The sequence below is a fragment of the Cnephaeus nilssonii genome (assembly GCF_951640355.1).
Source record: "Cnephaeus nilssonii genome assembly, chromosome: 11".
Classification (NCBI taxonomy): domain Eukaryota; kingdom Metazoa; phylum Chordata; class Mammalia; order Chiroptera; family Vespertilionidae; genus Cnephaeus; species Cnephaeus nilssonii.
This window is the reverse complement of record NC_137082.1, coordinates 55,033,992-55,050,539: the sequence shown is the minus strand read 5'-3', so window position 1 is coordinate 55,050,539 and position 16,548 is coordinate 55,033,992. Positions and strand designations below refer to the sequence as shown.

The 16,548-nt window shown below is 42.2% G+C and overlaps 1 protein-coding gene across 5 annotated transcripts in view; it reads left to right on the top strand.

Annotated features, from left to right (window-relative positions):
* The window catches only part of GATA6 (GATA binding protein 6), a 30,346-nt gene extending 17,123 nt beyond the window's left edge, over window positions 1-13,223 (top strand). For all 5 annotated transcript variants that reach the window (XM_079784437.1, XM_079784438.1, XM_079784440.1 and 2 more), the window contains exon 7: window positions 11,868-13,223. In XM_079784437.1, the coding sequence (XP_079640563.1) occupies window positions 11,868-12,038 (171 nt within the window). In that variant the 3' untranslated portion in view covers window positions 12,039-13,223. The remainder of the gene's footprint in view (window positions 1-11,867) is intronic.
* Window positions 13,224-16,548: the final 3,325 nt, after the last annotated feature.

Sequence of the window (16,548 nt, the reverse complement as noted above, 5' to 3'; positions counted from 1 at the left end):
GGTAGTAGATAAAAGGAGCGAGTGGTGAATTCTGACTGCAGAGTTGGAGATGGCTCCACAGCGAAGAGGAAATTCAAATGAGTTGGGTAGGATTTTTGTGGGGGAAACAATGGGAGAAGAGTCTCCAGGAAGAAGAGGAGCATGGGTATCTGTGGTACTTCAGGGATAGTTTTAGGGGTTCAGTGTGGCTGGAGTGCAGGGTGTAAGAAGCCAAAGGCAGGAGATGAGGCTGGTAAAATAGGTGGAAGGTGGACCTTCGAAAGGATTTCAAATTACTATCAAGTCAGCCGCAAGAAGATCCCAAACCACATTCATTTCTAAATGATGGGCTTTCTCTTAAGCCCCACCGCAGTCACAAATGTATTTCTGTCTATGTTGGAGCCCAACAATTAAAACATTCTACGCTGGGAGTATTTTGATAATTGATGTAAACAAATGCTGGCATGCTCCTACTTGGACATTTTACAAGCAGGGTTTCCCCTCACAGACAGTAAGAAGAAAACCTCTCCTTGGAGCTGGTGACATGCCCTGACCCCACAGCCTATAATGTTTAGTTTCTTGGTCCCCAGGGCCCCGCGGGGCAAGATGGGTTAGGGTGGCTGCCGTGTGGCTCTTCCGAATGAAATGCACCAGGCATGGTGTGTCCGTGATAGGATAGAGTTTCTTCACTTTGTGGTTCATCGTTGGCGATAAACTTCCACAGAGAGGCAGATGTCTTTAGAATGAGACAAGGAGCTCATCTCCTGTTCTCACTGGCCTGGTTCTGTGCCTTTGGGCGGACTTATTCTTCTGGGATACTATGTTCCTAGCTAGCCCTGCTTTCTTATTGCAGTCATCCCTTGCTAATGACATTATTCAGTGACCTTGTCAGACAGTGTACTTCTCCTGAGCTGCGTGGGGCTAAGGCTTGTGCTAGAAGTGGTTTGAAAGAGTGAATGCACACCGGCAAGTGCTTGTAGCCGACAGGCGGTGATTTAAGGAACCGACACTGTTAGGATGTCTGGATGTCTTTATAAGACCTTAAAGGAAGGTGAGGTATTTTGCAGGTTAATATTTTAAAATCTTTATGTAGATTTTATTTCATGTATTGCTAGTTGCATCCTATGGTAAAAATTGGAAAGCACCTCTTTTGTCAAGTAGCTTCTTTATTGGCAAATTTATGCTCTACTTTTTCTCCAAGTAATTGAATTTACGGTGACATTATGGTCGGCCACAAAGTGATAGTTCTTACTGTTAACTAGTCCTATAATAATTAAATAGCTGAAAGGTCATTCATACAGTGTGAGTTGCTTTCACTTAGAGGAGCTTGGCTCTGAAGAGAGGATCTGATTCAAGAGGCTGCTAAAACGGGACAAAAATGACCGCTGAGCCCATAACTGGACGATTCCACAAGGGCCTTTAGAGTGCTTGAAAACCAGACGTTAGTGGATTAACCTTGTAATTTATCAGTCAGACTCTTGCTTTTGAGAAGTTTTCTCCCTCTCCCATGTTTTCTCATTTCTAAGATAGTGGACATAGGCAGGCAGGAAACTAGCTTGTATCGATACCTTTTATTCCTAATTATTGCTAATAATTATCACTCTACTAAGGTGGTGCTTTTATTACCATTTTCTGTTTGCAGGAGTGAGACTCAGAAGGTAACAGGCCCAGGGTTATGTATTAAGGGCTTGGACTTGGATCCAGGTTGTCATCACTGTGGCATACTGGTTTAATATATGATAGAGTATGTGATATTAGAATTTTTAAAGAGAAGGAATAATATTTTCTTAGTGAAATATGAGCAATTTTGATTAGTAATTTTCAGCATTAAATGTTGTCCCATTGACACAGGTGGGAAAAGAGTGCCAGAGAAGTGACTTGCTCATGAGGACATTGTAGAAGCTTTCTTGTTAATATTATACTTATTAATAAAATGTATTATAATACTAAGACTATGTGAGTTGGGTAATAGACAAATATGCAGTAAAATTTACTATTGTTAATGTGATTGGAAAAAGATTCTCTTAAACTATTAAGTATAACGTTGCAGTGCTAAAATTTTCCTAATGTTGTGATTTAAATTCATACACAGTGAATGCTAAGTTAATTGGAACTTTTCAGAATGTTCAAATTGCCTTCAGTTAATTTTTACAAAATCATCGAAAACGCATTTTTTTTTAAATAGGCAAGTGTTCATTTTTTCCCTCCCAGCATTTATAGCCCAACAGACTCTTTCTAAATGAATAAAAAAAAAGAGTTACAAAGTCATTAATCTCGTACAAGGGCCTGAGCGAGAGTTGCAGTTAGACCTTATTATTGCCTCATTTATAAACCAGGGCCCAGAGTGACTCCATAAGGTCACAAAACAAGCCGTGTTGAAGCCGGGACTGGAACCGACGTCTCCTGCCTCCCAGGCCAGGGCTGTTACCACTCCCAGGAGTTGACCAATCATCGTAGTTATTAATATCCCACTTGCCACTTGCTACAAGCCATGAACATAAATATTTTGCTGGCATTTTATCTTCACGCTCCCTATGTGCCAGGCTCCCTTTCTTTCTTCTTCCACAGCCCCTTCTAATAACTCACGCTCCTGTCTGACCACACTGGCCTTCGCCGTGCAAGTCACACGTCACCCTGGCGAGGAACCTTGGAGGCATGTGGAGTTTGCATACTTTCTTTTTGATCTCAAGGCCTTTGTGGACTTCCCTCTTTTTTGCCGTGTGTGCGCGCGCGGGTGTGTGCCACAGGGAGGATGATACAAAGGAGCAGTTGGGAATATATGGTACTACATGACTATCTGATGGCTTTGTATGCATATGTATTAGGAAACAGTAAAACGAATGCTCTTTACATAGTTTATAATAAGATGTGTTCACCCAGTTGATCACAGGACTGTGATTTATTTAATACATGACCCATTATCACAATCTGAGAACCATAATCCTCGGCAGAGAGCAAGTGTAGGCAGAATGTCGTTTGCCTTTTCACATGTCCTCAGGTAGAAGGCTTCGTCTCAGAACACAGCTTGTCTTTATGGATTGCAGATTCTTTGCAGCTCCTGCCCCCGCTGCCACCTCCATAAGGACATACAAAATTGTCACAAAGCGGGAAATAATGTTACGGGAAGACATGGCCAAACTTAAAGAAATTTGGCTTAGAATGCTCTGAAATGTTATTGGTAAATGAATCTTTGAAGAAAATGAATTCCTTTACTGGAACAAAAGTAATTTATTATGCATTTCATGGGTGTCTGCCAAAAGAGTTACTAGCAATATGAAGATCTAATGAATATGAAGTAAATACACTGTGTTAGCGCACCTACCTGTTAATTTTCTCTGAAATTTTAACGATTTGAAAAAGCATCTCCGAAGACAGGTGTTGGCATGTGTGATGCAGGCCCAGCATGCAGAACTTGTGAGACTGAGTACAAAGAGATTATTGTATTGACCAGATTTTAAGAAAGTCTTGGACAAATAAACAACAAGTATTGATTTCGACGTCCTGTTGGAGTTTTGTGGGTAAAACAGTTCCAAATAAATAACTGCCGGCATTTAAATGCTGATTGACTTGGTGAGCGGCCCCTTAGCATGGCGTGGTTCCACCAGAGCTGGGGCACGCGCTCCAGCATCGTTTTTATCTTATTACGCACCAATAGTTTTAATTTAAAGTTCTCATTAAGTCTAGTTGCTTGATTGATGGTGAAGCCTGGATATGGTCTGAAGTTTATTTTGGGGGCTTCACAGATTAGCAGCTGGAAGGAAACAGTTTCAGGCAGCCAGGCGCTTAGCTGCAGCTCTGTGTGTGACTGTCGTAAGCTGCCAAGGTTTTGTAAAGCCTCTGTTTTCCTCTGCTAAAGGGGAAAAGTAATTCCCACCATCTGGTTCTTAGGAGTATTGTGTAGCATAAGTGGGAGATGCCTGTGGACCTCTTTGAAGCTCAAGAAGAATCGCACTTTAAATTTAATCTTGGAAGTTAATAGTGATGTGCTTTATTTGCATGGCAGTGTTTTTCATCTCAGGACATTAGAAATAAATCCTTACTTTCCTAATGTGGGAAATATAGAGATGGAGAGCTATTGTGTTAACAAAGTATTTTTAAATACTGCTTTTATTTCTCTGATAGCAGCAATTTTTTATTCCTTAGGATACCAAGTATATTCGTTCTGCTTTCTTGTAAATGCTGCTTGGTGCTTGGACTATGAGATGCTTTCTCTAATTGAGATGGCGAGATAAAGACGCTCATCCAATCTCCTGAGAAGCCAGTTTTGTTATAAAAGATTGTAATTCACCAGGTTTTAAATCTTGCCTCAGGGTACTTTACCAGTTAATTTGAAGGCTAGAATAGTCATCTGTTTTGTTTTGATTCATTTCAGAAGAAAAACTTCTTTTGTATGTTAATGACGTTGAGTTGTAGAACAAACCCCCTCTCCCTTGCAATTTATATTTGTACATCCATATTTTACAGACAACCCCAGAATTCTTATAAATTTGGGGCCATGCCTTTCTTCACCACAGCATGCTTTCCGTTTAAGTGTGTACAGATGTGTAAAGCAGTGTGCTCCTCTGCCCAGAGTAGACTGTGAGCATAGAATTGTTCTGTCCTTGAAAAGGCAGCATCCCGGGGTGTGGATATAACCAGTTTACTCAGGCCTAGAAGGGGCAAGAGGGGTAAAAGGGGCAGCCAGCAAGCTCTCCAGTAAGGAATTTGTTAAATTACCAAAAATAACAATTCTGCTAAACACCGAGTTAGGTCATCAGCTGAAGGGACCCTGACTCCCTTTTCTTGTGAGAGAAAGTGCTCGTGTTCTCTTGCTTTATTTGAGCCATTATGGGAGAATTGGGGTTTGTTGTGACTGATGATTGTCTCCAGTCCTGGTGTTTGTGGATCTTCCCGTGTTGCCTCCTAGTTGATTGAATCACATTTCGTCTGGTCCTATTACCTCCACTCTAGCTGAAATGAGCGTTGTTAGGGTAGAAGTTTAGATTTATCTGAAAGTGTTTCTTTGTTGGAACTTATACGTAGCGTTTACTTTTTGTTTTGAGGAAAGCCGTTATAAAGCACTGCGAGAGTCTAACCTAGAGGTTATAAAAGCAGAGACGAGAGCTTTGGCAATGAGGGACGGCTGGCCTCTCCTCACACAAGAAAAAGCCGTAACCACAGACTTACTCAGATGTGTAGGAAGGACAGATCAGAGGCCCTGGAAGCTGACAGTCTGAATTTGAGCTCAGGAGGCAGTTGTGAGCATCATCAAAGTCATGCTCTGGAAATGATCACACACTCACCCTCCACCTGCCTGGGGTGCAATGTTTTGTTTCTTCAGATGAAGGCTGCATTAAGAGAGATTACAGCATAGAGGACTGAGTACATCCCTGTCGACTCCTTATTGGTCTTCTTTCTCAAAAATGAAATGCATGTTTACAGTCCACAAGCCAGAGAACCTATGGGGTTGGCTCAGATGTGTTGCCTTTCCAGGGCGGCCTTGCAGGAGGCTGTCCCTGGGCCTCTTTGTGGCCTAAAGGAAACGAAAGAGAACTGGCCATGTTGGTGAGCCCACTGTGAGCCAGACAACTGCTGAGCATTGACTATATGAGTTCATCAAATCAGAAACGCTTGACTTTTCTGATATACAGGAGTGACACAAGTAGATTTTCAGTTGTGAGGCCACGAAACAGTTTATTCTTGTATTATTTATTAATTATTATTTATTTGTATTACAGTTGTAAACCTACTTTTGCTCACCCCGGTATGTCTGAAAATGAACAAAGGCTTATTCTCACAGGGGAAAAAAAAATCCCGGTGATCTAAAGATGAACTCTGCCTGTTCACAGGCCAGTGGAGGTTTTCCATGCCCCTGCAGCAGCTGAGTCGCCCCTGAAGTCATTTATTCCTTTAGGGAGGGAGTTTTCCAGCCCAGCCGCTCTGCCATCAGTCGTCTCCCACCTAACTTGGCCTGCGCTCAGCGCTAAGCCCAGGCTGGGTCTGGTGCTGATAACACATTTTTTTTTTTCAACAGGAAGTGCCTCCATTTTCAGTTGTCTGTGGGAGGGTGGAGGGCAGATAAGCTGTGAATGGAAACACAGAACAGATTTCTGCTCCACCCTCACTTGCACTTTGATCAGAGAAAGAGTGAGGACCTCCGCCGGCCCAGGCTGCCCTCCGAAAGGAGGAAGGATGATTCAGCGATGGGCATTCCCAAGCGATGGGCATTCCCAAGCGCTCTTCCCTCCTGTTGTTCAGAAGCATTGGGTAGAGTGGGTTGGTTTAGGTTAGTGAAGTGTCTGCTTTTGCTACGTTGATATATCTACGATCTGAACTTAAGTCCTTTCAAGGGTTTTAACTAGATGTGCTTCCCATGTGTCTTCAACTGGTTATTTGCAATTTATACTTGTATTTTTGTGTTGTGTATATTGGGTCCAGAGTCACAATAATCTGATTTTCTCCCCAAATTGTACTGATTCTCAATAGGTAGCTCTTGAATATCACCTATGAGGAAAAGGCACTTAATGAATGACGTGAAAGGCAGGTTTCTTCAGAAGAGTTGTGCCAATGATTTCTGCAGTTAGAATGCCAGTTTCAAGAGCTCAGGTTCCATTGGCAAATCCATGTAACGTGTTTGGTGCTTTAACTTATGTGGAACCATGTTTCACATGGGCATGGATGACCAGGTTCTAGCCTATGCCAGGTGGCATGGAGGTGACTCCCAGGGTGCATGAGGCCCCTTCCAATCCCCCCTTCTCTCTGTTGGTGCTTCCACTCTGATTCCTCCCTATTTTTTCTTGCTACTTTTTGACTCTATCCAGCCTGGCTCACCCCTTAAGTGCTTATGCCCCATGTTTCTGGTGCTAGTATCTTCTACTCTTACCAAAAAGTTAGGCTGTACTATGCCATTCAAATTAAAATATTAAAAGAAAGGCGTAGAGGGCTAATAGGTTGGGCCCTCTCAAATGGTCCCCTGTCCCCCATGCTCTTCTGGATTCCCTTTGAAATACTCGTGCGTGTGCACGGACAAGTTGTAATTATGACATAGAATTTTTATATCTTGCTGTTTTTCACCTAACATTGCATTAGAGGATTTTTTTTTCATTTTGCTACATGATCTTTTTATTTTTAATAATTGCATAATAGTTCATTGAGCGGATGCACTCTGCTTTTCCAAACCATTCCCATATTATTAGACATTAGATTATTTCCATGGTTTCCACTATTATAAGTAAACTTGCAATGAATGTCTTCCTGTGTGGAGCCTTTCCCTTCTTTTGAATTCTTTCATTATAATACATTTTCCGAAATGAAATTACAGAGCTAAGTAGGGTATAGAATTCTTGATATCTCTGCTAACTACTTTCTCAGGCATGTACCAGAATATAGCCCACTGGCTATGGATGAGCGTACTGGGGCTATCACAATTTCATCAGATCTCATCATTATGATTTTATGTATCTTACATAAAAATCATAATTTAGTTTTTATTGAGATATGATTGACATACATAAAAGTTTTACGTTGTAGTATTTCATGTTTAAATAGTGTATCTCCATATACAAATATGTTTCTCAAGCTTTGGACACAAGTACTTGCTCCACTTTTTTTCTGAGAGACTCTAATGTTCCTTTTGATTTCAAATGAGCTGATTAAAAAAAAATATTGAATCTATTTGGGTGACATTGGTTAATACAATTATAGGTTTCAGATGTACAATTCTATAATACATCATATAATTCTATAATACATCCTCTGTATATTGTATTGTGTGTTCACCACCCCAAGTCAAGTCTCCTTCCATCAACATTTATCCCCCATGTACCATCTTCTCTCTCACCCACCCCCCTTTTCCCCCTGGTAATCAACATACTGTTGTCTATATCTATGAGTTTTTGTTTGTTTTTCTTAATCCATTCACTTTTTTCAACCCAGCTTCCCCCCACCCCAGGCAGCTGTCAGTCTCTTCTCTGTATCTATTTTTGTTAGTGTATTTTGTTCATTAGATTCCACATATAAGTGAAATCATATAGTATTTGTCTTCCTCTGACTGGCTTATTTCACTTAGCATAATACTCTCTAGGTCCATCCATGCTGTTGCAAAGGGTAAGATTTCCTTCTTTTTTATGGCCATATAGTATTCCATTATGTAAATGTGCCACAACTTTTTTATCCATTCATCTACTGGTGGGCACTTGGGTTGCTTCCAAATCTTGGCTATTGTAATAATGTTGCAGTGAATATAGGGGTGCATATGTCCTTTTGAATCAGGTTTCTTTGGATATATTCCAAGAAGGGAATCCCTGTGTTATAAGGCACTCCCATTTTTAATTTTTTGAGGTAACTCCATACTGCTTTCCACAGTGGCTGCACCCATCTGCATTCCCACCAACAGTGCATTCCCTTTTCTCCGCATCCATGCCAACACTTGTTGTTTTATGATAGCCATTCTGACAGGTGTGAGATGATAGCCATTCTGACAGGTGTGAGATGATATCTCACTGTGGTTTTAGTTTGCATTTATCTGATGATCAGTGACCTTGAGCATCTTTTCATGTCTATTGGCCACCTGTATGTCTTTTTTTGGAAAAGTGTGTATTCAGGTTCCTTGCCCATTTTTAAATTGGATTGTTTGCTTTTTTGGTGTTGAGTTGTATAAGTTCTTTATAAAATTTAGATATTAATCCCCTAGAGCTGATATATATATATATATTTTTTTTAGATGATATATTTTTTTAAGAAACTCTTCACTCATGTAATTTTGGGTTTGCCTGCCCTTTGACAGTAGGACTCTTGGCCTGCTGTATAGCTTAACGTTCTTGTCTGAACTAAGAAGACAATAGGTATTTTAACTGGTAGCCTTTGGGATTATTGCTCATGTATAAGAATAATAATCCAGGTATTAAGATTTCTTTAATGTGGCTTATTTGAAAAAGGGACATTGAGCCTTTTGAAGGGCTGTGGAAGCAACTTGTTAAATTTTTTTTGCGAAATGTTGTCGATAACAATTTAGAATAAGTTATTGTTGAAGTGGGTGGTTTCCCTTAGCTCTAGATGAGTTCCCACTGCGCCCACCCAGTGATGGTGCTAACTCACGTGGTAAAGGATGGAATTGGAAGATTAAGTTAGGTCTACACTCCTTATCCTTAACAATAGTAAAATACTCATAATAGCATATAGTTATGTACAGTTTATTAGCTAATTTAATTCTTGCAACAACATTACACATAGGTGCTTCTTTATTTTCATTTTCTAGTGAGGAAACTGAGGTACAGAAAGTGCTAGGTTAGGTCTTCTAGTTTACCTCTCCCACATTGTCTCTTAACTCCTTTGCTTAGCACTTCTGTTTTAGCTGGTTTCCCTGTGAACACTTCTCCCATGTCCTGCATACCTCCCACCTGAGCACCCTTTCTTTACTCATCACAATAGCTTTCTTTTAATGGAATGTTTTAACTCATGGCAAGGCATCATGCTGATGCTTTTACAAACATCTCAATGAATTGTCACAACCATACTTGAGGTAGGTGAGGCAAGGGCAGGTTGAGGAGGAGGCTCCGTGAGGTGACCACACTCAGTGGGTGGCAGAATCAGGACAGTACTTGAAAGCCCACGCTTGTCCCCCCCAGTGCAGGCTGCTTGTGGCTCTTCTCCAGGAATCCTTCCCCCTCTTTGATTCCTTTTATGACCTCTTACCCCACCTCCCTGTCTCAGCCACTCATTTATCATTTACGATAGGCCGTTGAGCAGTCTTAGTGACGCGTGTGTGAGTGTCCTGGCTCCTCATGTGGCCTGGGAGCTGGTCCAGGGAGCAACTATCTCTTTGGGGCTCACAGTCCCCGGGCCTGACTCGCATGGGCACCTTGCTACTGTTCCTTGTTACTGACTTGTGGTGACGACAGACCGCTCTGCTATCTCAGCACGTCTGGCTATTTGAGGTGGGCGGCTTCCTGGGCCAATCCAGGCACCCTCTTCATTTCAGAGAACAGCACTTGCTATGCTGAAGTCAGGGTTAGTCAGATAAACGCGCATGTGCTTATTTTGGGGGGAATAAATAAATCAACACAAAGTTGAGTGTGGCATACGTCATTTACAGAGGAGCTTATTCTTTCTACGAGTTGAGTGGTAGCTAATGAAGACTCTGAAATGAAGAGTCCTTTTGTAATTTAATACCACCCTTTTGTTTATTGCTCTGGGAGTTAAGTCTGGATCCATGTTGGCTTTGCTAATTGTGGAGGTTCTGGATTTAAGGGCTGAAGTTAATCACCATATTTCTTTGTGCAACCAAATCCATAGCTTTAGTGTGTTGACAGGATTATTTCAGCTATTTCATAAAAATCGATTTTAAATTTTAGGCATGTCAGTGACTTTTTGAAATTTGCTTTTTTTATGCACCTAAAACCCTCAGTTTAAGTCTTTGAGTTTGTGTTACTTAAAAAGAAGTACGGGTGTGGGGGTACTGTTGTTGCTGGATTTTAACAAACACTCATGTTGGCTAGGAAAAGAAAGGATTGGATACCTATAGAGGGGCTGGCTTTGGTCTGTCCAACTAATAGGAAGTTGGGATTGGGAAAACAGCTAAGTCATATGGTTAGATCTCCCGAAGCCTTACCGACCAGCATCATGCGGTTATTGTGAGGATTAGGGAGAAAACCAGATTTTATCTGGGGAAAGAGTAGGACCACATTTATTTCCAGGCCCCGGGAACCAAGGGTACTCCGTGCACCTTCCAATCAGTTCAGCCTGGTATCTTGTGCCCTGTGTTTCCCGGAAGTGAATGTAACATCAATTCAGCCAGACACATGTTTCAAGGATTTAATGGGATTGTGTATGTAAATGAATGCTTTGAGAAGTACAAAACATCCTACCTGTGTCAAAAAAACAAGTATCTAGTAATTTATGGGATAGAACCCTGAAAGCACAGAAGAAATAATGGGTTTATGTGATTATGGCTGGATTTTTAAAAATATATTATTATTGATTTCAGAGAGGAAGGGAGAGGGAGAGATAGAAACATCAATGATGAGAAAGAATCATTGAATGGCTGCCTCCTGCATGCCCCGTATTGGGGATCCAGCCCACAACCTAGGCATGTGCCCTTGACTGGAATCGAACCTGGGACCCTTCTCTATTCACTGAGTCAAACCAGCTAAGGCATGGCTGGATATTTAAAATAAAACAAATGCACTGCTTTCTCAAGCCATAGTCTAAACGGGATTTTAGTTTTATTCTACTAAATTATATCACATAAATTATATGTTTTCTATATGGCCTTTCTCATGTGGATGGAAGGAATGAATGAAACAATATAAAGGTCACCTTTTGCTTTGAGAAATAATTGCCACAATCACGACAGATAAAGGATGTTTCCATTCTGGTTATAGTGTGGTCTGCTTCAAACATAGCCCATTCTTCTTGGAAAGAATTAAGGTAAATGAGTTAGATATTAAATTTGTATATGCATGGGTTAATTTTCCCTGAAGTCAGTGCTCAAAAATTTCATTTATCAGGCCTTGCTGAACTGTGTAGCTTTCTCTTTTAGGCTTTGACATAACTGCTAAATCTTATGGCTCTGCTGTGTGTGTGTATGCAATGCTCTGCATTTTCTCTTGAAATGATTAGATTGTGTGGCACTTTTTACAAATAGGTTTCTTCCAGTTCCTTTTCTACTTTTGTCCAGCTGAACATGTTGCTGTGTGGTTATTGCCATGAGTCCTCAGTTTAACAGGAGAATGTTTGGGAGAGCTTAAATCTCCAGGGCTAGGTCAGTGGCACTGGGCAGCACACTGAGCTGCCCTGGCCAGGCTGCACTGCCCATCTCACTTGTCCCCATGCGTTGACCTAGTAGGAGCATGACACCTAACAAATTTATGGATAACTCTCTCCTCCTCTCTGTCCCCATCTTCTGCCAGGCGGGTGCCCCGGTGATGTCTGGCACGGGAGAAAGCACTAACCCCGAGAACAGCGAGCTCAAGTACTCAGGTCAAGATGGGCTGTACATAGGCGTCAGCCTGGCCTCACCGGCCGAAGTCACGTCCTCCTCGGTGAGACAGGATTCGTGGTGTGCGCTTGCCCTGGCCTGAGCCTGCTGCCGCTGCTGGAGCGGGAAGGCCCTCGGGACCTGCAGTGATTATGCCACACTGTGCAAACTGGGTCGAGTATGCTGACAGAACATTCCTCTGATGTGTGATTTCCGTGCCTTTATTTTGAAAGAGATGCATTTCCCAAGAGGCTTGTTCTGCCTTACCAGCCAGCCCCTGTCAATGAAGAGCCAGGGAGAAGATGGAGCGCTTCCTGGGAAGGCCGGTGCAGCCCACAGCACGCTGCCTCCTCCCTGGCTGCAGCCACTTCCAGCCAGCCTGCCTCCGGGTCTGCCAGGGCACCCGCTGTGCCACTACCAGAAACCTGGACTAGGCCCGGGGCCTTGCCTGCTAAGGAATATTGAGATTTTAAAAGAAAGGTTTTATGTGTATTGCCCCAAATCATGTGCTTCTTCTGATTTCTTAATACCTTTCCGCACCCAGATTTCACATGCGTTCACGGAGAAGACCATTTGAGGCCATTTGGTACACACCTCTGGAGGCTGAGTCGGTTCATGAGGTCACTTGTCAAAAATATTGCTCAGTTTGCAGGACTGCATTATAACTGTAACATACACTGTGACTGACGTTTCTCAAAGTTCATATTGTGTGACTGACCTGAAGTCGGTCGGAATTTGTAAACAGGGTAGCAAACAAGATATTTTTCTTCCATGTATACAATAATTTTTTTAAAAAAGTGCAATTTGCGTTGCAGCAATCAGTGTTAAATCATTTGCATAAGATTTAACAACATTTTTTTATAATGAATGTAAACATTTTAACTTAATGGTACTTAAATAATTTAAAAGAAAAATGTTAACTTAGACATTCTTATGCTTCTTTTACAACTACATCCCATTTCTATATTTCCAATTGTTAAAGAAAAATATTTCAAGAACAAATCTTCTCTCAGGAAAATTGCCTTTATTCATTTGTTAAGAATTCTTATACAAGAACACCAATATCCCCCCCTTTAATATGTGCTGGAAAAATTGCAACAAAACTTTACTACCTAACAGACAACATTTGTAAATACTCTAGGCATCTGTACACACTAAGGTGAAGTCTCTACAGTGTGACTAACCCACAGGCAGGTTGGTTTACATTAATTTTTTAAAAATGGGATGTCATATGGAAACCTATTTCACCAGAGTTTTAAAAATAAAAAGGGTATTGTTTTGTCTTCTGTACAGTGAATTCCTTCCCTTTTAGTTTCATGTTAATACTGTATAGACATTCCTATAAAACGAGCACATGTGATGTTTTTGCAAATTGCCTGATGGCCTTCCTGTCCATGAATTGTCCTTTAGGAGCTGTTTTATAACTTGGTTTATTTGAAGTTGGCACATGGAGTTATCACTTTCACTTTGCATTGGGGACACTTTTTATAAGTAAAAGGGACCCAGTAGTAGATCACGTTATCTGAGATTATAAGCATTCTCTTTAGGAACAGTTCTTGAAAAAAAAACTGAAAAAGTCTAGTTTTCCCCCTCTGAATGAAATACTTGATAGTCCAGAAACGGTCTCCTCTCTGGAACCTCCTTTTTGCAAAGTGCCACTAAGTCTCAGAGCTCATCTGAGGTTGAAGTCCTTACACTCACCGGAAGATAGAAAATGATCTGAACTAGCTCTGCTTTTCCTTCACTGTTGGGTGGGTTTCAGGAAGTTGTTCCATAACACAAAATGGTGTGATTCCATTTTGGCTCCAAGGTGTGGGGCACTTACTTTTCATCTACTGATGACAGCCATTCCGTGGGGGCCAGTTAGATTCAAGGGAAGGGAAGTCTTCCTTTGTGGTGGGGTGGTGTTGGAAGTCAGACACAGGGCTGGGGTATGTGTGTGTCTGGGGAAGTAAGTCACCAAAGCCCGCATGCACGCTTAAAACCATAGGGCGGGCTAGAACAATGGATGGAGTGCTGGGTTTGGAGTCAGATCACTGGGCTTCAAGTCCTGCTTTGCATGCATGAGCTCTGTGGCCTTGGGCAAGTTATCCAACTCATTTTCCTCGCCTGTAAAATGATGCCAGTAGCATACAACTTATAACTCAAAGGAGAGCGTCCATATAAAGTGCCTAGTGCAGGGCTTGGTGCATAGTAAGCACTGAGTGTGAACATGACTGGAAAAGGGTAGCAGGAGCTCTTACCAAATGGGTGTTTGGAATGTCTTGGGGGCCCTTGCAGAATCACAGGGACTAAGACATCCCTGGCTCACCTGCACTTCTTCAACAATGCTGGGGAGAGTGATGCAAGGGATTCCCCCCGCCCAGGAGGTGGCAGAGATGGATGGGGAGGATGCTTGAAAGATACCAGTGTGAGTTCAGCTGATTGTTTAATAGAACAGGGCTGGTCTGGCAGCAAAGAAAGTTATTATCCCTCATTTTTTTCCTCCCTCATTCCTCTTATGGTTTTCATTACTTTGAGTCCTTTCTGGTGGGTTGGTAGTTGTTGAGCTAATATGTTTTGATTGGAAAATGAATTTTTCTTGTTGAGGCTTCCAAATCCTTTTTTATGGGTGTGCTCCCAAATGTTGCTACTTCCAATCCTAAAGTGCCATCAGGTTGCTAAAGCTCCTCTTCAGAACACAAAGGGGAAAGAAGTATGGCTTTCAAGAAATGACCAGGGGCAGAGGAGGAGGAAGGGACATCTTGTAGCCTGTTTCAACACTGTGAACTCCACTGATCTGGGCTTTTTCAATGGGCGCTTTCTCATCTGTGACTGTGCACAGTGGAAGTTTGATCATTTCTTCCAAACATTACAATCGGCACCCCTACCCCAGAGTATGATAATCAAAGAAAAGTCATTTCTTGCATTGGTCAGTATGGCTAAGTAGCTGGAGTGTAGTCCCATGCACCGAAGAGTCTTTGGTTTAGTTCCAGGTCAGGGCACATGCCTGGGTTGAAGATTTGATCCCAGTTGGTGTGGGAGGCAACCGATCTATGTTTCTCACGTGGACGTTTCTCTCCCTCTCCCTCTCTCAAATCAGTGAGAACATATCCTCAGGTGAGGATTAAAAAAACAAAAACAAACTCACGCAAGTTATTTCTCAAGAATTGCATTGACATAGACGCACCTTAGAGAGTGCTCAGACCCATTACCGAGGGTTACAGAATTTATGTCCTCTGTCCCTCCTGGCTGATTTTAGGCCATCTTACATAACCGAAGGCTCTGTCTGGGTTTCTCTTCAGGGTCACTTTGTGTTGTTTCCTGGTGCCTATGGGAGGGTCAGGAAAGCAAAGGGAGCCATTCATTTCCCCCTGCAAATAAATTAACTTCTTGCTCATGGGCAGTGTTTTCCCCAGTCCTTGGAAAATTGATGTAATTTCAGATTATAGATAGGTTAGCTGCTGGAAGGGCAACACAGCAGGTCCTCGGTGACTCTGCCAGATTCCAGGCTGCTTTTTTTTTTTTTTTTTCCAAGGCAGCGTGGTGCCTTCGGTGCGTTAAGGTCTCTCCATGCCTAGGCATTGCCCATGGGGTCTTCAGATCCCTGTGATTCTGAGGAGGAAATGCCAGGTGTGTGGGAGGCTGGAAGGGGGACGCAGAGTAAAGCAGCCCTAGCTAATTAAGATGCATTTTGTTTCCGGGTTGAAATAGCAAGTCAGTTTGGGAATCTCCTGTTTGGAAGCTTTAAAGGGCAGTCAGATAGGAGCTTGGTTATTTTATACGAGAACTATTAATAAATTTGCTAGATCAAATCTTGGAAAGCAGGGTCTGTGGGTAAAGATTCTGTGCAGCTCTGGCCACTGGGGGCCTCGAGATGGATTCTGTGTGGCTGAACCATTAGCTCCAGCTAACTCAGGCCCATCTGCTATGGGTTTTGGAGGCGGGACAAAGTTCAGGGTCAGGGTGCTAGCTCTTGGTAGGATCTGTAGAGGGGAGGAATCATACGATGTCTTCAGTTGTTTCAACTACAAGATATTATAGGCTGAAAGCCTAAGTTCATAGGAACTTTGGGTAGATAAATTCTGGTTGATAATTCCAAATAGCTTCTAAAGGAGAGTCAGGCTGCTGCAGGTGCACGTCGACCTCGGAGACTCATGGCAGAGTGAGCGATCATGCCCCCACCAAGTCCACTAAGGCAGGGCCCAAGTCTGCAATGGAGAAGGAGCAGGACAGCTGGTCCTCACTGTTCTCCCTGCTCAGCTATCACGGGGACGTGTCCGTTCCACAGTCAGTATCACCGTTTTTGTTAAAGAGATACTCATTCTCTTCGTGGCTTTTTTTTCTTTCTTTAACATTTTAAAAATGGCTAAACTACAGCATTTGAAGATGAAATAAGGTTTAATTAATAGAAGGGCTTATATTTTGGTCATAAGTGGTCCTCTGTGGTAAGATAATTATTTAGATATCTCTTAGCTTTTGAGCAAGTCACTTTTCTCTGGGCCTCAGCAAACATATAATAGAGAAATCAGGTGGTGTGTTCTGAAGATCCCTTCCGTCTATGTTTGCTGCCCATCGGCCCGTGTGCAGATTATGGGCAATGAGGCGATGGTGGGTCTGGTTTGGTGTGAGTC